The sequence below is a fragment of the Cibotium barometz genome, chromosome 5 (genome assembly GCF_041138505.1).
Source record: "Cibotium barometz isolate CiBa-2024 chromosome 5, ASM4113850v1, whole genome shotgun sequence".
NCBI classification, from domain to species: Eukaryota; Viridiplantae; Streptophyta; class Polypodiopsida; order Cyatheales; family Cibotiaceae; genus Cibotium; species Cibotium barometz.
This window is the reverse complement of record NC_141050.1, coordinates 58,344,649-58,371,986: the sequence shown is the minus strand read 5'-3', so window position 1 is coordinate 58,371,986 and position 27,338 is coordinate 58,344,649. Positions and strand designations below refer to the sequence as shown.

At 45.5% G+C, this 27,338-nt stretch overlaps 1 protein-coding gene and 1 pseudogene across 1 annotated transcript in view; both read left to right on the top strand.

Annotated features, from left to right (window-relative positions):
- Positions 1 to 10,413: 10,413 nt before the first annotated feature.
- Positions 10,414 to 27,338, top strand: part of LOC147638692 (putative protein arginine N-methyltransferase 6) — an 88,228-nt gene continuing 71,303 nt past the window's right edge. The window contains exon 1 of the mRNA XM_086798664.1: positions 10,414 to 11,102. Within this exon, the coding sequence (XP_086654790.1) occupies positions 10,842 to 11,102 (261 nt within the window). The 5' untranslated portion in view covers positions 10,414 to 10,841. The remainder of the gene's footprint in view (positions 11,103 to 27,338) is intronic.
- Positions 18,245 to 19,897, top strand: LOC147638693 (uncharacterized; annotated as a pseudogene).

The window sequence follows — 27,338 nt, the reverse complement described above, 5'->3', positions numbered from 1 at the left end:
GTTTATGGGAACTTTTAGTTGTCCTTTTATCTTGGATATGGAAGGAGAGTGCTCAGTGTGGCACAGCTCATCCTCCTCTTCCTCTTTAGGTTCAGGTGTCAGCTTCAGGTGTGTGGCTCTTAGATTCCTAATCATCCAATTTGATAAGTCTCTCCAAAGTTGAGAATTTCCTTATAAAAGAGAACTTATCAGGACTTAGACTTTCGAGGATAATAAGGTTGTGAGGCCTCTGCTATGTCCCTTCTGTAATATTCACGCTCACTTAGCTCGTACTCACTTAGAGGTGGTGGGCTTGGACCTGGCTAATGTGTAGGGGATGTGCATTGATCCTTCCCTCCTCAATGCCTCCTCGAGAAGGAGGAACCGAGGAGGCAATTCTTCTGATGGGGTTGAAATGAAGTTGTCACCCATCACATCTGTAGAGTGACTATGATGAGACCAACTTTCACCTCCTACACTGGGTCCTTCATTGCATCTAGCAATGTAGAAATTGGTTGGATTGGTTCCATAGGCAGAGGCTTCAGAAGTGGCTCTTTTTGCAGCTTCTCAAGAATGGGAATGGGTTTAGCTATAGCCTTTGGCATGCTCTAAGGTTCACACTATGAGGTTCCCTTATTACTGGTTCTATGATTGGATCTGGGAGAGGGGTCTAGGATACTCTTAGGCAGGGTCAATGATTCATACTCGATCACTTGGGTAAGTACGGGCTCTAGTTCATCATGTACCTTCATTACAAGTGCTTTGGCTTATTTCATTTGCTCCTTCTCCACATGGGGTTGGGGTACTCTTTGAGTTTCTTTGAAAGGTTTGTGTAGTCAATGGGTTTCTTCTCTTTGGAAAGATCTAGTTTAAGTGGAGATCGCTTGTTATCTCCATAAGGGAGGTAGCTTTGGAGTTATCATCCAATGGTCATGACATCATTGCCTTGACAACTAATCATGTGCATGTGTATACGTACTCTTTCATTTTCAATGGTCACATGAAATTGTTGCCCTTAACAACTGATCATGCATACGTTTATGTATGCTCTTCAAGGTTTTCTTCTTTTGGACCTAGACTAGTTTTGATCCTTTAGCCTTTTCAAGGGCTATTGTAGGCTTTGGGGCTTGCACCTCAGGCTCTTTGGGTTGGCTTTGAGGTTGACGACTGAGCTTTCTACTTCTTAGCTACCTTAGATGTTTCCTTGGCAAGGGGGAATGTATGATGGAATAAGTCTACCTTGTACATTTGACAAGTTAAGGCTTGTCAAAGTGGCATGCTCTGACCACTGTGGTGATTATCACTCTGTTGGGACAATCCTTAAAAGCATGTTCAAATCCATGCTTGTAACATGTGTCTCCATATGGAATGACATTGGGATTTGGCATTGGACTCGAGGCTAGATTCAAGAATGGAATCGAGGTACTTGGTGCAATGGCTCTATAAGGACACTTATTAACAACACGGTCTAGGCCCTTGCAATGGAAACAATGGAGAGGTGGCATGTGTGACATGTCATTGAAATCTTTCTCTCTCTTTTTGCACCATGTTGGGGGCTATTCTGGATAGCATATGAATCGAAATGCTCATATGACTCGTAGCTCTCCTGTTTAGACTCTCATAGTCCACTGGCAAAGTCACCGAGTACTATTATACTGGTGTGGTTCTAGGAGGAACTTGTTGGGGTGGTAATACTGGAGGTGGGTATGACATTTAGTGCCAGTTTGTACATACGTCTCAGTAAGGGGTTTTCTTAAATGGGCACTGGATTATGTGCCGGTTGAGAAGCATTTGGTATGGGCAATACGACTAGTGGTTGATTTGGCTCTGAGAGCATGGGTTATGGTGTTGTTTCTTTTGTACAACGATGGATTGTATCATGGCTTGCATGGCACTGACAATGCGCACAATATTGTTTTTATTTAGGCCTTAACATTGATTTCAATGGCAAATTGCTCGACCAGACCATGTCTCTTTGTGGCAATAAGTGAGGGTGTCCATCTTGAGCAACTGCTGGGGTTGGCCTTGAGGTTAGCCTTGGGGCTGCTGGCCCTACCATTATTGGGTTAAACGATTGAGAAACTTTTCTACTAACTTGTCCATGCTCATGTCCTTGAGTAGAACTCTAGGCTGGTGTTGATGGGGCACCCTTAGCTATCGTTGATGCCTTGGATATGCGTCTCCTATCTCTTAGCGCTCGACTTCTACATCCTTGTCTTGGAGATTGTCTACTATGTCTATTGCCTCGCAACTATGTAGTGTCTAGACCTCTATAGATGGTCATGAAGTCTCTTTCTCTTGAGACCGATCATAAATTGATCGATAAGCAATGAGTTATCTAGTCTCTCATGGGGGATGCATCTCATGTGGAGATACTTGGTTCTAACAATGTAGTTCCACATTGTTTAACCCTCCTCTTGCTTGAGGTTATAGATAAGTGCGATGAGGCTCTATTTGGCTCCCTTGGGTGAGAATCCCATGTTAAATGTGTCTCTTAAGACCTTATAATAATTGGCTTTTTCATGTGGGTTTAGAGCATTATCATGGCTTGAGCTTCCATTTCATCTCTCTTCTTGCACTCTATTCCTGCACACCTATTATGGATATCTTTTATCCTCCAAGTTACATATGTGTGATCTTGGATATGCTAATAGATGTTGGTAGATAGAATAATAGACAAATGGGTAATAAGGAGCCTTCAAAATAAGGAGGAAGATTGGGCCATTTTTCTTAACACACACCTCAACAAATTTAGATTCATAGATTGCCCAAGTGTTACCATATTATAGTAGTGATGTGTGTGAACACACTTAGGACCGCCGGGGCACTTTTTCCCTCACTAGGAGGTTTTTTCCCCCGTGCATTGTATATACGCCCATTATCTTCTAGGGCTTGTTATCTTTCATTTTAGGCACTCATAATACACTACTGTGTTGTGCTCAAGCTTCCTCATCTTCTTGAAGTTGTGTGTGCATTCCTGCAACCCTAATTCCAACAATTGGTATCAGAGCAGGCTTCCTCCTCCCGGGCAGCATCACCGGCACCTGCCGCTTCATCTCCTCCGATTGCGACGAGGTTTCACGAGCGTCTGCAGGTTAGTATATGCCGTGGGAAAGCCCGTAGGGCTAGTTCGTTTCAGAATTTTGATCTGAAGTCATTTCGCCCTCCGTTTTTGCATTCCAAGTACTGCGCAGGCAAAATCGTCCTACTGTGCAGATTTTCTGTCAAGATTAAAATCTGCAGGACAGGTGCCCATTCGTCTGTTTTGGGCTGTGCTACATAGCACAGGTCGATTTTATACAGGTTTACCTCTTACAGACAGCATTTACATCTAGTAGTACAGTCATTGGCCATGGCTGACAACAATGATGTATTCCGCATGTTGGCTGCTGAGGATAAGTTGGATGGCACCAACTATCCATTGTGGGCATATATGATGCGACATGTATTGGTAGCAAAGGGGTTATGGAACATTGTGCAGGGTATTGATGCACGTCCTATTGTGGCTGGGAATGCTGCAAACACATCAGAAACAGGTACTGTTGATGATGGTGCAGGCACAAGTGCTGTAGCAGCTGTTCGAGAACCACCACTTTCAGCAGAGCAGATTCGTTGGGATGGTAGAGATGCGCAGGCTCATGCCTTGATTGCGCTGTCTGTCAAACGTACCATTATCCCACATATTCGCTCCTGCAGGACTTCTAAGGATGCTTGGGATGTACTTGCCACATTGTATCAGGCAAGAAATGAGGCTCGTGTTGCTTATCTCCGAAAACAGTTGGAGAGTGAGCATATGAACGAAGGTGATTCTATGGATAGCTTTTTGACAAAGATCAAGGATTTCAAAGAGCAGCTCATTTCTGCAGATGAAATCCTGTCAGACAGTTCACTTGTGCAGACTGTTTTGAATGGTCTACCAGATTCTTATCAGGGTTTTGCTTCCACTCTTCGCTTGATGATGAAAGGCAATCCCAATGCCTTATCATTTGAGGAGTTAGTTTCTGTTTTGCTGCAAGAAGACCAGTCAAGGCAAAACAGGAATATTATGCGTGTCGCAGATCAAGCTTTCGTTGCTAGTCAGAGAAGCGGAAAGGTAAAGCTGGCTTTTCTTCTAGTAAGCAGAAATCTGCAAATGCTGCGCAACCAAAGAAGGAAGACAAAGATGAGAAGAAGGGTGACAAACAGAAGACATTTTGCAAGTACTGTAAGGGAAATGATCATGTCATCAAAGCGTGTCCTAAGCTGGCTGCGAAAGAGGCTAAGAAGAAAGAGGCTGGTATGGCTGTTGCAGATGCCTCTCCTTCTAACAATGAATCTGCTAATGTTGTGCTAGATACAGAATGGGCATTCAATGCGCAGTGCAGTTATGACCCATCTTTGCATGACACATGTATGTCTGCAGTAGATTCAGATGTATGGTACTTTGACAGTGGTGCCACTAAGCATATCACCTCGCAGCGCAGTTTATTCACTTTCCTTGAGTCTGCTCCCACAGGGAATACTGTCACTTGTGCCAATAACTCCTCTTATCCCGTTAAAGGAGTTGGACAGATTGTGCTGAATGTTGCAAATGGCAACACCTTTACACTTTTTGATGCATTGTATGTGCCAGGGATCAAAAAGAATCTGCTGTCAGTCTCCGCATTTGCCAAAACAGGTTTGGTTGTAAAATTTGTGGATGACAGATGTACTGTTCATGATCTCTCTTGTGGTGACATCATTGTAGCATCTGGTTCACTATGTCGAGGGCTGTATAAGCTCAATATGGATGGCAAATGTGTAGAGGATTCAGCATGTGCTATTATGGATACGCAGGCTATTTCAAATGCAAAACTGTGGCATGCACGTTTTGGTCATCTGAATTTTGCAAGTTTGCTGCGCCTGCAGAAATCTGAAATGGTGTCTTCTTTGCCTAAGCTTGAGGCACCTGTCAAGCATGTTTGTGAGGGCTGCATATTGGGTAAAATGCAGCGTGCTTCCTTTCCCAAAGATGGATCAGTGAGAGCTGAACGCAGATTGCAGCTTGTTCACAGTGATGTTTGTGGTCCCATGCAAACTCCATCATTTGGAAACTACCTTTACTTCGTGACTTTCATTGATGATTTTACCAGGCATGCATGGGTATATCCTTTGAAGGCAAAGTCCGAAGTGTTTTTGTGCTTCAAACAGTTTTTGGTTATGGCTGAAAATGTGTCAGAAAGTAAGATGGGCACCCTCCGTTCAGATCGAGGGGGGGAGTATATGTCTTCAGAATTTAATGCATTTCTGGCTGAGCGTGGGATAAAACACCAATGTACAGTGCCGTATACACCACAGCAAAATGGTGTGGCTGAGAGAAAAAACAGGTCTCTCATGGAAATGGCAAGATGTATGGTTAAGAGTCAAAGTCTACCACATGGTTTTTGGCTTGAGGCTGTCATGTGTGCCACTTATGTACTAAACAGGTGTCCCACCAAAGCATTACAGGTTGTCACTCCATATGAGGCTTGGCATAGCCGCAAGCCATCTGTTGGCCATTTACGTGTTTTTGGTTGCCTGGCATATGCATTAGTGCCTGTGCAACATCGCAGAAAATTGGATGACAAAGCTGTCAAATGTATTTTTGTTGGATATAGTGCTGAGAGCAAAGGCTATCGTTTGTATCATCCACAGACAAAGCGCATTTTGGTTAGCCGTGATGTTGTATTTGTGGAAGATGCAGTTCAGCCCTTGGTTTCATGTACTAAGGAGACAGATATCAGCTCACGTGATGTCTATGATACATTGTTGCCTCTTTTCAGTGGTGCATAGTCAAGTGCAATACCTCATGAGGCAGTTTTTCAGCCTATGCAGGTTTTAAATGATGGCACAGATCAGCCTATATCTGATGCAGATGTGCATGATGCACTTGAGGATGAGAGACAAGAGATTGAGGGCTCTAGGAACATGCCTAGATGGCTGGTGCAGACTTTGCGTGACAGCAAGTTGGATGCCCCTTTGTCTAGTCGCACTCGTTCTGGCTCTCATGGTGCCTCTTATGCGTCAGATTGTTATGCATTGGCTGTTTCTAGTATGTGCGATGAAAGTGAGCCTGTTTCATTTGATGAGGCACAAAGTTCAGAAAATTGGATGGCTGCTATGCAAGCAGAATACGATGCTATTATGAAGAATGGTACATGGTCTTTATGTGACTTGCCCCCTGGCAAGAAGGCCATTGGCACTAAGTGGGTATACAAATTGAAGCGTAAGCCTGATGGCACAGTGGATCGCCATAAGGCTAGGCTTGTTGCAAAAGGTTATGCTCAAGAGAAGGGCATTGATTTTGATGAGACTTTTGCTCCCACATGTCGTATGACCACTGTTCGTAGCATCTGTGCATTAGCAGCTCATAATGGTTGGAATGTACATCAGCTGGACATAAAGACTGCGTTCTTAAATGGAGATTTACATGAGGAGGTGTATGTATCGCAGCCTCGTGGTTTTGTTCAAAGAGGGCAGGAAAACAAAGTGTGCAGGTTAAAAAAGGCTTTATATGGTTTAAAGCAAGCTCCACGAGCTTGGTATGAAAAAATACATGCATATTTGACTGCACATGGGTTTCAGAATAGTCCAACAGAAAGCACTTTGTATGTTAAACGTGTGGATGGTGTACATCTAATCATTGCTCTCTATGTCGATGACATGCTGCTCACAGGACCAAATGAGAGTCATATTGCTAATTTTAAGGCTGATTTGAATGCCTCTTTTGAGATGTCAGATTTGGGGCATTTGCATCATTATTTGGGAATACAATTTAAGCAGTGTGATGGAGGTATTGCTTTGTGTCAGACAAAGTATATTGAAACATTGTTGCGGAGATTTGGCCTTGAAGACTGCAAGCCTATTGCTACTCCAATGGAGACAGGTTTGAAGTTGAGTCTTCATGATGCTGGAGATCACTTTGATGTCACACTCTATCAGACAGCTGTTGGTTGCCTCATTTATGTATGCATTACGAGGCCAGACATTCAGTTTGCAGTCTCACAGGTGAGCAGATTTATGCATAGCCCAGGCATTAAGCATTGGCAGGCAGTGAAGCGTATCTTTCGCTATTTGAGTGGTACTCGGCATCTTGGGTTGTTTTATCCCAAGGGGGGATCATTGCCGCCAGATTTACATGCTTTTTCAGATTCTGACTGGGCTGGTTGTTATGACACACGCGTGTCCACGAGTGGTTTTTGCTTCATGCTTGGAAGCTCATGCATATCATGGTTGAGCAAGAAGCAGCCTACTGTGGCCACTTCTAGTTGTGAAGCTGAGTACAGGGCAGCTTTCACAGCTACGGTTGAGTGTGTGTGGCTCAGACGCCTTATGGCTGATTTGGGTGTTGGGCAGCCATCTGCCACCACCATCTTCACTGACAGTCAGAGCGCATTGGCAGTTGCGCGGAACCCAGTGTTCCATGCTCGTACGAAGCACATTGAGGTGCACTACCATTATGTCAGGGAGAGACTCTCTGCAGGAGAGATCAGTTTGGCTTATGTGCCAACACAGGATAACCTTGCAGACCTTTTCACAAAGGCTCTGCCTCGTGAGAAGTTCGAAGCTTTTCGCAAAGCTTTGGGCTTACTCCCTTTTGTGGATTCGTCCACATAGCTAGACACTTCCCTATACATGAGTGCTAGCTCTTGTTCACCGCATCACTCCAGGGGGGATTTGTTACCATATTATAGTAGTGATGTGTGTGAACACACTTAGGACCGACGGGGCACTTTTTCCCTCACTAGGAGGTTTTTTCCCCCGTGCATTGTATATACGCCCATTATCTTCTAGGGCTTGTTATCTTTCATTTTAGGCACTCATAATACACTACTGTGTTGTGCTCAAGCTTCCTCATCTTCTTGAAGTTGTGTGTGCATTCCTGCAACCCTAATTCCAACACCAAGTTGGATAGACATCTTGCCAATGGCTCTCTTCTTTAGCCCTGTTTTACTAAAAAGCTTGGCAGTAGAACAGATGCAATATGGAACTCTCCCTCTCTAACAACCTTTGTAGCTTTGGGGGAGTTCTCCATATGGACTCAATCTCGTTTTGAGTACATATGGAGAACTCCCGACTAGGTCGAGTCCATATGGAGAACTCCCCCAAAGCAGAGAGACATCTTTGGAGGAATGATTGGAGACAAGATTTTAGAGAATTTAAAACCCCATTGTTTATAGTTCCACAATATGTCATTAGTCATTCAATTTGTAGTGCAAGTTGGGGTCTTTTAATATGGCATTTGGGGGATTGTTAGTAGTTTCCTCTGGTTTTTCTAAGAGATAGGCTTGATTTGAAAGGACCCATGATTCTACAGTAGAGCAAGACATTTTTCATGATTTTAAAATTACATCCAGATGTGGATCACATGTACATCTCTATTGTCCAACTTGAATTTACATTTTAGTTCACCCTCCAGGAAGAACCACTATTGCTTGTCCCTACACCATATGTCATCCTAGCATTTGATACACTTTTTAGCTAGTTGTGGGCATGAACAAACTCCTCGCAGTTATTAAGAGCTAGAGAGAACCACATTGAGTCCATATGGAAGACTCCCTCTCTAGCAACCTCCGTAGGTTTGGGGGAGTTCTCCATATGGACTCAATCTGGTTCTCTCTAGCTCTTACTAAGTGCAAGGACTTTGTTCATGCCCACAAACTATCTAAAAAGGGGATCAAATGCTAGGGTGACATATGGTGTAGGGACAAGCAATGGTGGTTCCCAGAGGGTGAACTAAAATGTAAATTCAGGTTGGACAATAGAGATGTACATCTGATCCAGAGCCGGATGTAATTGTGGGACCAAGAAAATATCTTGCTCTATTGTAGAATCCTAGGTCCTTTTAATAAAACTTAACTCTTGGAAAAACTAGATAAAATTACCACCAGTCCCCCAAACACCATGTCAAAAGCCCTACTTTGCAATGCAAATTGAATGACAAATGACATATTATAGAACCGTAAATAATAGGGTTTTAATTTCTCTAAAATATGGGCTCCAATCATTCCTCCAAAGAGATCATGTACAACCATGTGGACTAACTCCAGAACTTGAAAAATGGGCATAAGAAGTGGCATGTGCCCTAGATGCAATAAGGAACTGAAATCTATAGCACACCTGTTTATATAATGTCCGAATAACACTGAGGTGCTATAGCTCTTACAAGAGTGCCTAAGCCGTGTAGGACCTCACTTAGAAGGAGCTACTCTTAGGGGGTTCTCGTTTGGTTACTCCACATCCATGTGGAATTGGAGTTGAATACTTGTTTGTGGATTGTTTGGATAACATAAATGAGTGGAGACTAACATGCTTCTAGGCTCGAGAAGAGACTTCCTTGTGTAGCCCAATCAAAACTAGCTTTAAGAGGTGCAAAGTACAAAACACAATGCATGATGTTGATGAAGCGACTAAAATGTCAAAGGCAAAGGATGAATTCTAGCAGATCATGTCTATTCAGCAAGATTGCTTGGAAAAGGACAGCTTGGTTAACCAATGAAAAAATCGACCTTATGGGAATGGATGAATACATTCAAAGGTTGCTAGCCCTCAAGGAATATCTAGAGTAGAGGTCTTTTTGTTAATGTTATCATGCATAAGTTATGCTTCTTCGATTAAAAAGCATTTTGTACCTTTGACTTTCTTCTTTTATATCTAATATAACCTCCCGATTAAAAAGAAAAAGAGAACGTTTGTCCCCATTAGTATTGTATGGTTTTATTCAATGCATTGAAAATAAAACATATTGACGATTTTATTCATGTGCTATATTAATTCGTTGCCCGCTTTCAGTGGGCACCAAATTAATAACGCCTGAACTTTAGTAAAGCCGATTTATTAACCTACCCGCTCCCTTCTTTGCCATCCCCCTCCTACACGCTTCCTACGTGCCATCGCCCCTCAGCGTCACATTTTCTACAATTACCTGCACGCTCCCTTCCCCACCATCCTCCTCGTACGCGCTTCCTCCGCCCCTTAGCACCATGCTTCCTACTCCCTCGGAGGTTATGGCCTCCTTCTGCTTGAGAAACCCTACGTGAAGGGTTGCGAGTATGGCTCCGCAGAGACACATAGGATGAAGAGCATGACCACAGGTCGCGTCTTGGACTTTCGTGCTTCAGAAATCACATGGAGGCTTACAAAGAGCCCTCGTCTAGACGTTTACCAAAAATAGGAGAGAGATGACGAATCCAATAAAAACGTATGCATGTCTATCTACTTTAAGTATATTTGACCAGATTTTTTCCTAAAATAAAACAGGTCTCAACCTTTAAAAAATTCCTTTAACTTCTGGCTTCCTAAGGTTCAACGAAACAAAAAAATTATTTGCCTAAGGTCCTAGCTTTTGTGTTTAATTAATTAATGACGAAAACAACATTTAGAGGACAAGGGCAATTTGTAACGCTAACTTATAAGACTATCTATCAACCCTAAAAATGAGTAATAAGGGTTTCTTTTGGGCTGTTCCTTTCGGTGAGTTTATTAATGTTTCTTGCACAAGCGCCGTAAATCTCACTTGGTAAAAGCCCCTGGTTTTCTCTATTTCTCCTTTTCTTGCAGAGAATTCAGGACAAAAATCGTTCAAATGAACAACGCGCCCAGCTCGAGATTTTGGGCCCATACGAGAGACAGCCTAAGGCGGGTCAAACTCTTCTGAGGAGAAGTACAAACACACGGAGAGACAGCTTCTGTTCAACGCATGCCAGGAGAAACCTCCACATGCTTTTGTGCAGAGATGGTCGAAAAGCCAAAGGGGCTGTTCTATCGCAGTGAGAAATCGGGAATTGGTAGCAATGCCGAGTCAAAACTGAGCATTTTATGCACCAAGAGCTGATTCTTGTTGATTTTTTGTACGCGGCGAAATCATGCTGGGGCCTTCAGAGGCCTCTGCTGAGCACAGAGGAACGGGCCCTGACAAGGTCATGAAGGCAAGGGGAGGCCGGAGAAGGCTATCTCGGAATGAGCACTGGGCTGGGCGCCCTTCCACTGTTGCAGTGGCTTCTCCAGCAGCGGCAGCAGCAGCTGCTTCCTCTTCTGAGGGTGTGGTCTCCACCAGCTATGCAGAACATGATGCAGCTTACTTCCACTCATATGCCCATGTTGGAATCCATGAGGAGATGATCAAGGTAAGCTCCTGCTGTAGTTATGAACAGTGTCTGCTGCATTCGCAGTTATCACGTGATTTAGAGAGGGAATCTAGGCTGATACCTCCTCTCTAAAAAACACAGAGAAGCCACCTTGTATTTTATTATCTCCAGACTCTAGAGAGTACAAGATTGCAATGTGAGTCTATGCATCAATCATTATTATTTGTGGTTCTCTGAACGTATGACCTTTGTAAAGAGTCTAAAATCTATTCCACTTCAATGGGGGTGGCATTAATTAGACTCTTCCGTGACTAGTCTGTCTCCTAGATAAGCGTTTGGGGGGAGAAGGGAGTAAGAGTTCACAAAATGACCGTATGTATGAAAAAATTATAACTCATAGCACTCTTTTATGTTAAGAACATGTTTTACTTGGATGAACATGGTGTTAGTAAGATTTTTTTTTCGGATGGTTGGGGAGCAGTTAAATTTAGCTATAATTCTTGAGTTTTCACATTTGTTAAAAGAAATTAATTTTCAACTTGAGTATCGTATGCATAACCTCCCCGTTGAGTCTTTGCTGGAACTCTTGATCGGCTTCTTCTCGACGGCGCTGGTCTTCCTCATACTTGCGTGTGGCTTCCTTATCCCTTTATTCCTCTGCACAGCTTTGTTATTCTTTTATTTTTTCTTCTTCAGCTTTTCTTCTTGCTTCTTCACGTCTTTTGTTGTCTTTTCTTCTTTTTTCCTCCAAAGCGAAGAACATTTTTTGCGAGATCTGAGAGGCCTTCTTTGGGGTTCTCTTTTTCTGCTGCAAGCTGCATCTTCAATGAATTAATTTGCTCCATCTTTGTTCTTAGGAGCTCTTCTGTGCTTGGTAGAATCGTACTTTCTTTGGGTGTGTCGCTTTGGAGGCTTTGTGCCTCCATAACTTCATCTGATGAGATGTCTCTCCCGACATGGTGGGGCTTGGTGAGTTGAGTTGGGTCACAACTTGACGCTCTGATACCAAAGTTACATGCACTGAAGTTGATCGTGGTAACGCACAACAAACTCTTCTTTAAACCTTTACTTTGGTGAGATCTTTATCATCCATTCATTGAGTAGAGAGAGAGAAGAGAAGGTAGATGACACAATATTGGGTCCCAAATACCCATTGAACCTCCCCTGCCCTCCCCCCCCCTTTTTTGCAAGCAAGCAAGAGTATTTGCTTATATTACGTCTTTGGAGAACTGTTGTAGAATGCTTTAGAACAAGATCTAAGACTGCCCAATGCAAGGACGAGGAAGACCGTACGTCAGCAGAGAATCCACCAATCCAAGGACAATGTAGAAGATTCTTCTGGGCCACTTATGCAAGTGTAGGATAGCTGTAGGACTGCTCATCTGCTAGCTGAATGTTGCGTCAATGATTGCCTGGAGAGGAAGGATGTTGAATGTTGTCTTGATGATTGAAATTTGCTTGATCACTTGATTGATGATGAATGAATTATGTTCATATCAGACACGTGCTTTTATATGGTGATATGTAGTTGGTCGTTGCCAAATCCTGATGTCGGCCAATTTACTTTGGACAAATAATGCTAAAATAAGCATTTTATGCTGCGCTTATAAAATTTAATGTTGCGCACCGACTTGCCCTGCCCATTTTGCTGTTGGCCGACATGCCACCTGTCCATGACCTATTGCCCATGCTGTCCTTTGCGGGCCGACTGGAACATGAAGGTTCCCTCATGCTGTCGGTTGGCTCTAACTGTGGTTTAGGGCTGTAAATAGCCCTAAACTAGGCTGTAAATAGCCCCAACCAGGCTGTCAACTAAGGCAACTAGCCATGGGTTGGCCCATAAACATGCCTTACTAGCCTCTACATATGCTAACTACATGCTTCTAATGCAAAGGCTAAGTGCTACATGCACTTATCATCTGATGGGGTTCTCCAAGTGGGTTAAGAGGATTGACTCCTGACCCTAATACTTTTGAACAAATGTTGCACTGATGATGATGCAAGTGTCATTGTGTACCCCAATGCAGGGTGCACGTGACATGTACACTTGTATCCCATCATCTGGATGCAGACGGGTTCACACGTGATCTTCGCACACATATTTCCCATAAGGCTCAGCATTGAATTCAAGATTTAGAAGGCCACATTTCAGCGGGACCTCATTGTCTCATCTCTTTTCGCTGGTGAAATGATTCTCTATATTCAATGGTTTAGGGAGTATGCACCCTTTCCTGATTGGAGACATGACACTTTCACGATTGTTGATGGTGTTTCCGAGCCTGTCCTCATTCATGGGGATAGGAGCATTCCTAGCATCCCACTCATCTCCCATATCTAGGCCCAAAGAGCCATTAGAAAAGGACTCGAATGTGCTTTGATATATGTCCATAGCTAGCAATGTGCTGTCCAACCAGCAACTCCTTTGAAGCAAAGGATGGAAGGTCTCCTCACGTAGTATTAGGATATTATATCGAAGGATGATCTGTTGCACTAGCTCCCACCCAGTCGTCCCGAGGATCATCACATTGAGTTGGTCCTGGGATAGAACCACCCACTAAGTTTCCCTATTGCCTTTCTAAGGCATTGGCGGGTGAACTGGAGTGGAAGCTTTTCCCAGCTACTCCGAGTTGAATTTACTCGGCCCTCATCCTTGGCCTTTGCTGCACCTATTTTGTTTATATAAAAGAAAGACAAGTCTGAATGATTATGTGTGGACTATAGGGCACACAATAACCTTTCCTTGAAAAACAAGTTCCCATTGTGCAAGATTGAGTTTATCCTTGAGTGATTCAATGGTGCTAAGTTCTTTTCAAAGATAGATCTCAAAAGTGGCCATCATTAGGTTCAGATCTTTACGCTTGACATTCCAAAAATAGCCTTTAGGACTGAACGAGGCCACTATGAGTTTGTGGTAGTGCTGTCATGTGCAAGAAATGCCATGAACATTCTTAGAGGCTAATCCAGAAGGGGCAGCCAAGAAAAAGACCATTAGAATTAGGACATGGAGCACAGAGTGCTGTTTGGCAGTATGAGACTTGGTGCAAGGGCATGGAAGGCATTAAAGGATGACCTGTCAGCTACGTTAGAATGCAAGAAAGGACAGTCGGCTGAGACAAGAGCTGTCGGCTGTATAGGAACTGCTGTCGGCTGCTTACAGGGTGGTTGGCTGAACCAGAGGATAAGGTGGGCTGTAGGCGCATCATGGCACATGAAGAAGCCCAGTCGGGCAGTATTTAAAGGCATTTAGTGTACTGCTGCTGGTCGGCCAGTTTGCCAAGTCTTGATGAAGGTCTATAAATAGGCATGAAGGCTCCTCAATGTAATCATTCATTCCTTTGTGGAGTGGGTCCTTAGGGTCCTTAGAGTAGGGCGGATTTTGGTGATGTTCACCCTTTTTATGAAGGCAGCCAAGGGCTGTAGATTAGGAGTACCTTTTTGTACTATATGAATATACTGAATTTCCAGCCATCTCTCTCTCTCTCTCTCTCTCTCTCTCTCTCTCTCTACTCTCTCTTCATGTCTGCGTTTTGCATCAGCATGTTTCCAGTAGTGTTTAGGGCTGAAAGAAGACCCCCAAAGCTTCCGTGTGTTACATTGGTATCAGAGCATCAAGCTCAGCAAAGCTAAACACTGATTCAGTCCCATATAATGGTGTACAGGTCCAAGGTACAGGAAAGTACACGGATATGAAGCCCAAGGCATGGAACACAGAATCGGGAAGAGCTTCCAGGAGGTTTGTTAGTGGTGTTCCACAAAGCCAGAGGGGATGGCAGTCCTGTGGGCCAGATAGGTTCTCGGGCAACAGTCCCAAGGGAGGATTATCCTCCAAGGGGTGATGTGAGAGTGCCAGACTCATTTCTCAGGAATGAAGACCAAGACAGTGTTCAGAGTCAGGGCAAGAATGGATTGGGGACTAGATGGAACAGATGCATAGATCTTATTCTGAGAGAGTGGTTTTGGAGACCGGGCCAGGTTTTCAGAGAAAAGGGTTGCCAGGGATGGATGGATGACAGAGGGACTTCGGGAAAAGATTGGGATGATGACAGTCATCCAAGGAAAAGGTTGGAATCCCGTCATCAAGTTTAGCAGAGGGGGATGTCATGTGCAAGAAATGCCATGAACATTCTTAGAGGCTAATCTAGAAGGGGCAGCCAAGAAAAAAACCATTAGAATTAGGACATGGAGCACAGAGTGCTGTTTGGCAGTATGAGACTTGGTGCAGGGGCATGGAAGGCATTAAAGGATGACCTGTCAGCTGTGTTAGAATGCAAGAAAGGACAGTCGGCTGAGTCAAGAGCTGTCGGCTGTATAGGAGCTGCTGTCGGCTGCTTACAGGGTGGTCGGCTGAACCAGAGGATAAGGTGGGCTACAGGCGCATCATGGCACATGAAGAAGTCCTTGTATACCCTCTTTGGCATGCATAATCAAGAACCATTTGGCATTGCGTGTGCCCAGTGCCCACTGCCTTCCCCTTGAGTCCTCTTCATAGTACATACTTCAAGAGTCGACACTCGTCACTGAAGTTTGTTGAATGTTCAATTTTCTGTCCAATGTCAGCCTCTTCAACCTCTAACGACGTTCTATCTAAATTGCCCTTTTTACAGATGGGCCAATCCAAGTGTCCGGAGTGGCAATGTGAAGGCCCTTGGGAAAGGGCAATTCACCTGTAAATGCAATTATTGCCCTCATCAATGGGATGGAGTGTCATGTGCATCCGTTCATCCCAATGCTCATAGACATGTATATTCTCATTAGCAAATATATGGGTAGATTTAGGGGCAGATTTAGAGCAGATTTTGCAGCCCTACAAGCTCCCGGAAGTGCCCAAAACATAGCCCAATGGTTGGGACACCTTTTGGGCATAGTTTGGACACAAAATATGATTGTTTGGACAATGTTTTGTGGGAAAAATAGGCAAAACCGACTTAATTACGAATTCATTCCTTTTTTCTATAAATAGGATCATTAGGCATTCATTAGAATCATCATTCAAAGATCAAGAGGATCCATTTGTCAGAGTCTGCAAGGCAGCAAGGACACAGTGGTGGATCAACAGGAGCTTCTCTTGTTTAATTGCAAGTAGAGGGTTGCAAGGATCTTTGGTATGCATCATGAAGCTGTGAATCAGCAAGATCATTGTATATATAGCATGTTTTGGCAATATACAGTAGATTAGGTCTCTCTCTCCTTCTCTTTTGTGTCTTTGCTAAACATAGGATTAGCGTTATCTTCTTTGTTTAGCGTTAATCATGAACATGCTTCCGCAACGCATGTTACATTGGTATCAGAGCTTAGGTCATCCTAGGACAGTCCTTTTTGGTGCATGCTGAATTAGGGTTTCTGAAATTAGGGTTTGCATTTTAGGGTTTACGAGCAAGATTAGGGTTTGCGTTTTTGCGTTAAATCTGCATTTTTGCATCAACTTTTTGCTCATTTTCAGCATAGTATAGTGCTAGAAAGTCTAGTTTTCAGCCTAGCATGATCCTAGGGAGTTTAGAAAGCATGTAGAACTCTAGAGTTAGGGTTTTTGGGCTGATTACAACAGAAAAAACAGCAAAATAATATCATGAGTTCAGAGGCAATGGACGAAGACTTTCTCACGACTTTGCAGAGTCGTCGGAGACAGGAAGATGAACGATACAAAAGGGAACAAGAACGCTATGCTCAGTATGAACAAATCATCGTTGGGGCCAGGTTTAGGCAACAACTCATAGAAGAGCTTCAAGAAGAGATGCGTCAAGACCCACTTCTATACGAGCAAAGATGGACACAACTCAAGGAGACATGGGCACAATTCATGGCAGCATCAACAAAGGCCAAGAAGGAATCACCTAGGGTTGTAAAGCAGCCCATGACCGAGAGCATTTACCCAACGAAAAGAGAGCTTCTAAGACAAGAGTTCTCGGGGGACGTGATCACAGAAAGAGGTGTTTCCGAGGAGGTGCCATTACCCGGGATACACATGCCAGAACCAGAACCAGAACCAAAGCCAAAGCTAGAGCCAGAAGCCAAACCAAAACCAGAACCACAACTCGCGCAAGTGGATCTTTCCAAATCCTATTTGGAGGAGGATGAGGTCAACCCGATAGTTCCCAAGGAGGTGGATCTCCCCAAATCCTATTTGGAGAAGGATGAGGTCATCTCGACAGTTTCAGAGGAGTTTTCAGAAGATCCAAAGACCAAGTCAGAGAGCTTGGGGATTGAGCCGATGGATATGAAGTGCAATCTTCAATTGGACCAAAATGGAATCGGAGCAAAGGTGTATGGATTACCCTAGTGCTCCAAGCTTAGCAAAAGGGGATGTCATGTGCATCCGTTCATCCCAATGCTCATAGACATGTATATTCTCATTAGCAAATATATGGGTAGATTTAGGGGCAGATTTAGAGCAGATTTTGCAGCCCTACAAGCTCCCGGAAGTGCCCAAAACATAGCCCAATGGTTGGGACACCTTTTGGGCATAGTTTGGACACAAAATATGATTGTTTGGACAATGTTTTGTGGGAAAAATAGGCAAAATCGACTTAATTACGAATTCATTCCTTTTTCCTATAAATAGGATCATTAGGCATTCATTAGAATCATCATTCAAAGATCAAGAGGATCCATTTGTCAGAGTCTGCAAGGCAGCAAGGACACAGTGGTGGATCAACGGGAGCTTCTCTTGTTTAATTGCAAGTAGAGGGTTGCAAGGATCTTTGGTATGCATCATGAAGCTGTGAATCAGCAAGATCATTGTATATATAGCATGTTTTGGCAATATACAGTAGATTAGGTCTCTCTCTCCTTCTCTTTTGTGTCTTTGCTAAACATAGGATTAGCGTTATCTTCTTTGTTTAGCGTTAATCATGAACACGCTTCCGCAACGCATGTTACATGGAGGCTCGCTATGCATTCGGGCACACATGTTGGGTTTGGTTGGCCATGGTGTGGGGCCTTGCACAAATGTATCAGAAGAGGTTAAAGATGTTTGCAAGAGGTTGCATGTAGACAGTCGTAGTAGTGTTCATGGCCGAGAGGCTTTTATGGATGCTTTGGTGGATGATTTGGGTGGAGATGTATCTCAGGGTGCAGGGTCCGCCTCCATTCATGGCACTGTATTCTTGAAATCTGTGGACACATGTGGAGAGTTTATTTTCCAGCATTTAAAACAGATTATCATTGAGGTTGGCCCAGCAAATGTTGTGCAGATATGCATGGATAACACATCGAATTGCATTCGGAATGGGCAATTGGTTGAACAGGAGTGGCCAACCATTTTCTACACTAGATGTGCATGCCATTGCTTGGACCTCTTGTTTGAGGACATTGGCAAAATTTCTTGCGTTGCGAAAGTGCTAAACCAAGCACCTCAAGTTGTCACATTTGTCACAAGGAAGTCCACAGTGTTGGCATTGTTTAGAAAACTCAGCAAGAAGGACTTGGTGAAGCCTTCTGCAACTCGGTTTGCATACTTGTTTATTATGCTGGTTACTCTCTTGGATGAGAGATGTATGCAGGGTGTGCGCAAGTTGATGATTGATGATAAGTTTGTAAAAAGGAAGGCATCAAAGACCCCTCAGGCAATTGAGGTGTCAGACATTGTGTTCTTTGCATCTTTTTGGCAAGAGGCAAGAACCATTGTCAGCTCCCATTTTGAAGATTCTCCGCTTGGCTGACAGGGAAGGAGCCACCATGGGCCTCATGTATGAGCTTACAGATCGTATGGTAGAGTAAGTGCAAAATATGCAAGGCATTGAGACCAGTAAGATGAACAAGATTGAAGATCTATGCATTGGTAGAGGGGGAATGATGCACACACCATTGCATGATGTGGGCTATATCTTGCACCCTATATGGAAAGGAAAGGAGCAAGATAGTGACTCAGAGGTGCATGATGGATGGATGACATTGTTGGAAAAATATACTAAGGGTGATTTGGCCTTGCAAGGAGATCTCATTGATGAGATGGACAAGTATAAGTGAGAAAGCGGCACATTTTCTCGTCCCATTGCAAAAGATGAGAAAAGAATGCAAGAGGGTGTGAAATGGTGGGAGACATTTGGGGTTTGCACACCCAAATCACAAGCTCTTGCACTTAGGGTGCTTTCAGAAGGCACATGTGCCTCCCCATGTAAAAGAAATTGGAGCACATTTTCTCTCATTCATACTAAGAGAAGAAACAGGCTTCTTCCTTCTCATACGGAGAAGCTTGTTTTCATACACACAAATTTGAGGCTCATCTCCAAGATCAAAGAAAGGCTATGAGAGAATGGAGATCAAGAAAAAGATGAGGAGCGCTTGATTGCCTTGCAAGATTTGCAAGAGGCTATTGCAGAGGCAGATGAGGCTTTGGAGCCTCTTTCGATTGCTCCACCCTCTACAGATGGCCAGCCATCCTCTAGCCATGTTGGGACATCATGCTCAGTTGCTCCTGAGGCTGATGATGATGATGAGGAGGAAGAGGAGTTTGCAGATGAGGATGAGGAGCCCATTGATCATGCTGAGGATGAGGGGAGCTTTGATGAGGCTTAGGGTTACTTAGTATTCTTCCACTCTCTACTTATGTTTTTTCCACTTCCTACTTATGTTTTTCCTCATTGCTTAGGAGTCAGTCTACAGGTTTTGTGGCTTGCCCATTGAGCAGTGAGTTCTCCATCATCCATGTTTTTATTCACTTCCACTCATGTTTTATTTAGTTTCTTGAGGCTTGGATCTCCTCATGTTTGTCCGTCCATGCTCCCTACTTATGTAACATGTTACATGATACATCATTGATCATACATGTATGATGTAAACAATAATATAAAGTCCGGAGTTTGGATTCTGGCTCTACATCATTTATGTTTTTTCTAATCCCAAAATCTTTGCAGTTTCAAGTTTCTTTGGTTTTTTGTCATATGTTTTTCCTTAAATTTAGGGTGCGTATGGTATCCAACGTATGGAATTTCTTGGGGGTGTGAACCGTACTTTTTTCATACTTCCATACCCGTATGCGTTTGCCGTGTAGAAAAACTATGCTTCACTTTTTGGCAATTCTAGCATGCCTAGACATATTGGTAGGCACCTCTTCTCATTTTTGGCCAATAGAATAACTGCTCCAACTTCTCCAAGGTACTGTTGATACCACAATTGTTAGCACATTCATCCCCAGTTTTTGCCCATATTTGGTGTCCCTTTTGGTCCCCTTTCATGGCCCTTGATTGTGGGCTGGCCACCCCTTTTTTGTATATTTATTTGGGATTTTTCCCATGCTGGATGCATTTTTCCCAGTCGGCTAGCTTCACTGTACCTAGTCGGCCAGTTCACCTTGTCCAGTCGGCCAGCTCCTCTTACCTATAAATAGGTGGGCTGGCCTCACTTTTTCATCTAGTCTAGTCTTTCTTTTGCTCCCTCACTTATGAGACACTTTCTATCTCTTGCTTGGGACTGTATCATTTGACTATATTCAGCATAGTTGCTCCATATTGTTAAAATAATGCATCTTCAATATGCTGTCGTGGAGGTCTTGTTGGCTCAGTGGTTCAAACTATGATCACTGGAAGCTACAGATGAAGGTCTGGTTCACACACAAGGGACTCTGGGAGTTTGTTCAGGGCCACGAACGAAAGCCTGAACGCCCTACCAGCTCTAGGAAGTGGACTCAGAAAAGGAGGAAGCCTTTCTCGCACAACTTGTTGCTTTTTGTTTGGAGAAAGCTGACACATCTATATGCACGGGACTCTACAATGCGGTCTGTCAACCTATTGGGTCAGCTCTTTTCTCTGGAGTTTACAGTAGGGACTTCCATGCGGTCGTTTGTGATGAAGGTCAAGGTAATCCATGACCAACTAGTGGCAATGGGTACTACCCTAACCTCTTCTTAGCTAGCTGCTCTCCTCCTCATCAGGCTTCCTACAGATTATGACATGGTTTCCCGAGCTTTGCGGGTTCAGATCACAACACGTTTCCTCGAGTTTGATGATCTGTGTACTCTCCTCTTGGAAGAGGAATAAATCCTAGTTTCACAAGGGAAGTTGAAAGTTTCATCGTCTATTGGACTTGATCAGCCACTCGCGACGGTGCAGAAGAAAGTTCGGAGTCGGTGTTACAAGTGTGGGAAGAAAGGCCACATGTCAAAGGATTGTTAGTCAAAGGACAAAGACAAAGCCAAGGACAAGGGCAAGTCTTCAAAGAAGGGCAAAGACAAGTCACAAGACACTGACACAGACTCGTCTAGTGATAACCCCAGCACTCCCAAGGTCTTACAGACTGGAGAGAACATGACTGGTGTCCTGCGCTGATCCTAAGCGCATCACCCTGCGTGCTGTCTTCCAGAAACAGCTTGTGGGTGGGAGAGGGGGCTTTCAAAAGCTCTCTTATATTAAATCTGGAGCATGGGACCCGTGTGTTGGAGTTCCAAGTATAAAGACAGACAAGTTCACTTGATGGTCTGGATGAGTTCCAGGATCAACCAAGTTTCCTTCATGGTTTGGATGAGTTCCAGAACTATTGGTTAGCAGAGACTATGGACAGGATGTGTTCCATGTTCATTTGTTCGAGGTTATTAGATGTGATGTGTTCCCAGTTCTACCTGGAGTTTGGTGTAACACGCGGAAGCTCTGGGGGTCTTCTTTCAGCCCTAAACACTCTTGGAAACCATCTGATGCAAAACGCAGATATAGAGTGAGAGTAGAGAGAGAGAGATGTGCTGGAAATTCAGTATATTCATATGGTACAAAAAGGTACCTCTACTACAGCCATAGGCTGCCTTACATAAAAGGTGGTAAACCCCAAAATTCTGTCCCCTATGGGACATCCTAGTGACCCAAACCCCTAGAGGGTTGAATGATCTCAACTATGGGCACACGTTGCCTTTTATAGGGTTATTGAGCAATATATAAACTGGCCGACTGCCGTCGGACCAGTCGACTGGGCCTGAAACACATAATTTGCTGGTCGGGCTGCGCTTCTCCGTGGTTTGAGGTGTTTGTTGCAGCCGACCTGATCTGGTCCAGCCGACGACGCCCTCCCTGCAGCCGACAGCACCTTCTGGTTCTTCCTCAAGCTTTGCTTCAAGTCCAACTTACTGCTCCTTGTGCTCCAGGTCCTAGCTCTAATTATCTCTGACTAGTTCATACTCTTTATCTGTCTGCCTCTTCTGGATTTAGCCCTGAAAATGTCCATGGCATCTATGATGCACATGACATCCCCCTCTGCTAAACTTGATGACGGGATTCCAACCTGCTCTTGGATGACTGTCATCATCCCAATCTTTTCGAAGTCCCCCTGTCATCATCCATCCCTGGCAACCCTTTTTCTCTGAAAACCCGGCCTGTTCTCCAAACCACTCTGTCTCTGACGTAGATCTATGCATCTGTTTTCCTCTAGTCCACAATCCATTCCTGCCCTGACTCTGAACACCGTCTTGGTCTTCATTCCTGGGAAATGAGTCTGGCACTCTCACATCACCCTTAGAGGATAAACCTCCCTTGGGACCGTTGCTTGAGAACCTATGTGGCTCACAGGACTGCCATCCCCTTTGGCACTGTGGAACACCACCAACCAACCTCTTGGGAGCTCTTCCCGTTCCTGTGTTCTTTGCCTTGGGCTTCGTATCCGTGTACTTTCCTGTACCTTGGACCTGTACACCATCATCTGGGACTGATTCAGTGTTTAGCTTTGCTAAGCCTGATGCTCTGATATCAATGTAACACGCGGAAGCTCTGGGGGTCTTCTTTCAGCCCTAAACACTCTTGGAAACCATCTGATGCAAAACGCAGATATAGAGAGAGAGTAGAGAGAGAGAGAGATGTGCTGGAAATTCAGTATATTTATATGGTACAAAAAGGCACCTCTACTACAGCCATAGGCTGCCTTACATAAAAGGTGGTAAACCTCAAAATTCTGTCCCCTACGGGACATCCTAGTGACCCAAACCCCTAGAGGGTTGAATGATCTCAACTATGGGCACACGTTGCCTTTTATAGGGTTATTGAGCAATATATAAACTGGCCGACTGCTGTCGGACCAGCCGATTGGGCCTGAAACACATAATTTGCTTGTCGGGCTGGGCTTCTCCATGGTTTGAGGTGTTTGTTGCAGACGACCTGATCTGGTCCAGCCGATGACGCCCTCCCTGCAGCCAACGGCACCTTTTGGTTCTTCCTCAAGCTTTGCTTCAAGTCCAACTTACTGCTCCTTGTGCTCCAGGTCCTAGCTCTAATTATCTCTGACTGGTTTATACTCTTTATCTGGCAGCCTCTTCTAGATTTAGCCCTAAAAATGTCCATGGCATCTATGATGCACATGACATTTGGAGCCAAGAAGATTTTCTTTTGCACTTTACAGTGGCATTATGTTTTCTGAAGAAAACAAGATGACATGTGCATTTTCCAAGGTGTACTCAGTACTGACCATGGTGAGGTGTCCATGGTCGCACCTTCGTCATCAGTTTTCTTCTGACTTTTTTTTTTGCACACTTCAAGATGCAGAGGGGGTGTTGAAATAATGCATCTTCAATATGCTGTCGTGGAGGTCCTTTCGGCCTGTTTCTACAGCCGACCTGGTTCATACACAAGTATATAAGAGTTGCTCTCTTTTTTTTTTTTTCCGAGAAAAGATCCTTTCATTAGTTATATAAAAAATGCCGGTAGGGCTACAAAAGACCCTCTCCTGCTCATAAGAAAACAGAGCAGAGATCCAATCAAGGCAGCTAGGGAGACTCTCCCTAGGTGCAAAAAAGTATAAATATCAGTACAAAGAACTGAGGGGCTATATCATACAATAGGAGGGGGGAAAAGCCAAACAGGTGGCCTGTAGTGCCAGCGGGGGGAGCCCGCATGTAGAATATAGAAGGGGCCGCTGCGCCAAGTGGTGTGAAAGGCCTGGCGCCGCTAGATCGCCTCATCCGAGTCGCCCCGGATGCGGTCATATTGTCCTCGCAGGGTGTGGATCAACTCCTGCCAAATCCCCCGAATAGTCTCTGCTGGTGGCTCCAGTCTCCCCTCAAAGGCCTTGAAACACCGGGCTCTCCAGGTGAACCAGATGGTGAGGCTGCTGAGGAGCTCCCATTGTAAATCCTTCTCCTGTGTCCGGCCGAGCGGACGAGAAATCCGGTGAAGGAACAAGGTGAGGCTGGCCCCTAATGAGTCTGATGGCCTGGCTGTCCTGCTCCGTCTCATATCCCAGAGCAGGCCCTGACGAAGTCGACCAAGCAGCGGCACCCCACGTATACATGCCCTCTGGAGAGAGGGGGGCCAGAATGCGCAGCATCCGCAGCCAAATCTGCTGCGCCTGAGGACAGTCCCATAGGCAGTGTCTCTGTGTCTCCAAAGGGTGGCCGCATCGGACGCAGGCCGCTGGGGCCCGGAAGACCACTGTAGACAAGCCAGGTGCCAGATGCAGAGCCCCTGTGGGCGATTAGCCACTGGAAAGTCGAGATCCTGCGTGCCTGTCGACTAGCCCAGAGCCTGGTCCAAAAATCCTCCAGGAACTCTTGAGAGAGTCCCTGTAGCCGCCAATGCTCCGATGCAGCTGGAGAGATCATCCTCCTCGCAGTCAAAATATGTCTCCCCAACCGAACAATGTACTGGAAAAAGGTGATCTCTGTGGCCTCGGGGGATGCATAAGGATCGTGCCACTCGTACTCGCCAGGGTCCCACTGGAGCCAGGCCAAGGGGCACGCAGCATATGCCCATATGCGCCAATCAGAGTCCACATCTGCAGGGTCTGGATCAATATGCCACTTCCGGGAAGCGGCGGCCACTACCCATATCCTCTGAAAGATGCACTCTGCAACCAAAGGCGACTCCGCCTCCACTCTCTGAAGTCTGCCCTCATCCTGGATCTCGTAGTAGAGGCATCTACCATCCTCAATGCAAGCTCTGATAGCAATCAGGATCTCCAACTGTGTAAAGGCTCCCATCCACCGTGGGGCCACTGGCTCAAGAGGCGTGAACCACTCCTCTGTGAGTGCCTCCTGAATGTCATCCCTCATAATCAGCCCCCCTCTGAAGTGACTCAGCCTCTCCACCTGGATCTCCTCTGGGAGACTGCAGAAGGCCTGCCAGTCTCCAAAACTACGTGCTGGGCTTGCCTCCAATGGTCCCCAGGCTAGACGAGGCCGAGAACCCAGCATATGACCCTGCTCTGTGCATATCGCTGGGCTCCAAATGAGCGGCTGTCTGGCCCGCTCCTCGTCACAAGAAGGTCTCTGAGAGAGTCCCGGTCTTAGCAACTCCCAAGCTCGCAGGATGCTCAAGGCAAATCTGTCCTCCCATCCTCTACTGAGGCCTGTCCTCCTCATCTCTATGAAGATCCATCGTATCTCTGGTGCCCAAGTGCCCCCTGCTGGGGGAGCCCTAGCCTGCAGTTGCTGAAAAAGAAGCTCTTTCCAAGGCTCAAAGCCTGGAAGTAGCCCCCGAACAATAAGCTTCCCCAATAAGGCTCTACTTTGATCAACTGGATCTATAATGCCCAAGCCCCCTTGGGCCAGCGGAAGAGTAATAACTGCCCAAGCAACCTTAGCCCGGGTTGGCTGACCATCCTGCCCAGACCAAAGAAAGTTCCTGATCAGCCTCTGTACCTGGTTGATGCAAGAGCTCGAGAAGATCCAGCAAGACGTGATGTACCACATGGTCGCTAAAAGTACCTGATTTGCCACCACCACCCTCCCAGCCAAGGATAGCCGAGCTGTACTCCAATACAAAAGCTTCTTTTGAATGCTCAGAAGAAGCGGGGCGATCTGCTGCTCAGGTGACTAATCTAGTCCGTTCTGGCATCCCAAATACCGCACTGCTGTGCCAGGAGGAATCCATCTAAAAACCGGGTCTGGGCTCCATGTCGGAGTGGGAGCGCTACTGATCCGAAAGGCCACTGTCTTTGCGCCAATTGATCAATGCTCCCGAAGCTGCACTAAAAACTTGAAGCGACTGCTCTGCCCTCTGAAGATTGGCCTCCTGGCCATGCAAAAACAAACCCGTGTCCCAGAAGGTGAAAATGTTGTCAAGGATACTGCGCTCCTTGACGAATCCTGTCTGGGTAGCATGAATCATCGCCTCAAGGAAGGGCGGGCCTTTGCTAAGTCCTTGTAGACAGTATTGAGGATCGTAATAGGTCTCCAATGCCGAATATCATCTGACACTCCCTCCCCCTTGGGGATAAGAAAGATCAAGCCCTCTGAAAAGCTCTGTGGCATCACCCTAGTGTCCAAAACATACTGAAAGCCCCTGCAGAGGCCTGGCCCCAAAAGGTCCCAATAGCGCATAAAAAAGGCAGGCGTCAATCTGTCCTCCCTAGGGCAACTATGGCGCAGAAGGACCCTCAAAGCCTCAGCAAGCTCAACCTCTGAAAGAGGCTCACCCAGAACTGTGCGCATACGATCTGTGACCCTCCTCTGCACATGGGCCCACACAGTCTGTCTGCAAGCATCCCGAGCCTCCGTGGCTGGCTCCGCTGAAAGCAGGTCTCTATAGAACTCAGTGGCAATGGCTCTGATCTCAAAAAACTCCCCAGTCACTCTATCACCAAGTTGCGTCCACTGAGAGGCCTGGCGAGGATAGTAGAACTCATGTCTTTGCTCCTCTGCCTCTCTAACCTCTTGGCGTGCCTGGCTCAGCTGGGACGCCACCCACTCACATGTAGCAAGGCTACGTCTCAACCGACGCTCCCGCTCTCGAGTCTCTCCCAGCCGTGTCAAGGCTACAGCGTGCAAAAAAGAGCTGAGCTCGATGAGTCCCTGGGCACACTGGCCTGCTGCATCTTGGTCAGAGCTCTGGCTATCATGCCATATCCTCTCAATGTCCTTAGAAAGACTAGGATCTGTAAGTACCCTCTCTGGGATCCTCAACTGCAAGCTGGTCTCCCGTGTCCTCTCCTCAAGTGTCAAAATAACTGGCGCTTGGTCTGAAAAAGAGGTGCCAGCGAGAATGCCAACGGAGCCCCCACGCTCCCCGAACCTGTCGCCCACATAGAAGCGATCAATCCGTGATAGATTAGTCCCTCCCTGCCGGCGATCCGACCGAGAAAAACTAAGACTGTCCTGAGAGCGGGAGAAAGCCTCATGCTGCCATGCATCAGTGATCCACAGTGTCATGCAAAATCGCTCCCAAGCTGCAAGCTCCGTGCCGTGCGCTGTAACATGACTGCCTCCCACCCTATCGGCTGGGTCCTCAAGCATGTTGAAGTCTCCCCCGACACACCAATGTGCGGCCTCTGGCAATGCATCCGTAACAAGAGTCCAGAACTCTGCTCTGGCACTAGCATGGTTGGGCGCATAGACATTGAGCACACCAAAGAGCTCATCATACATCCTCA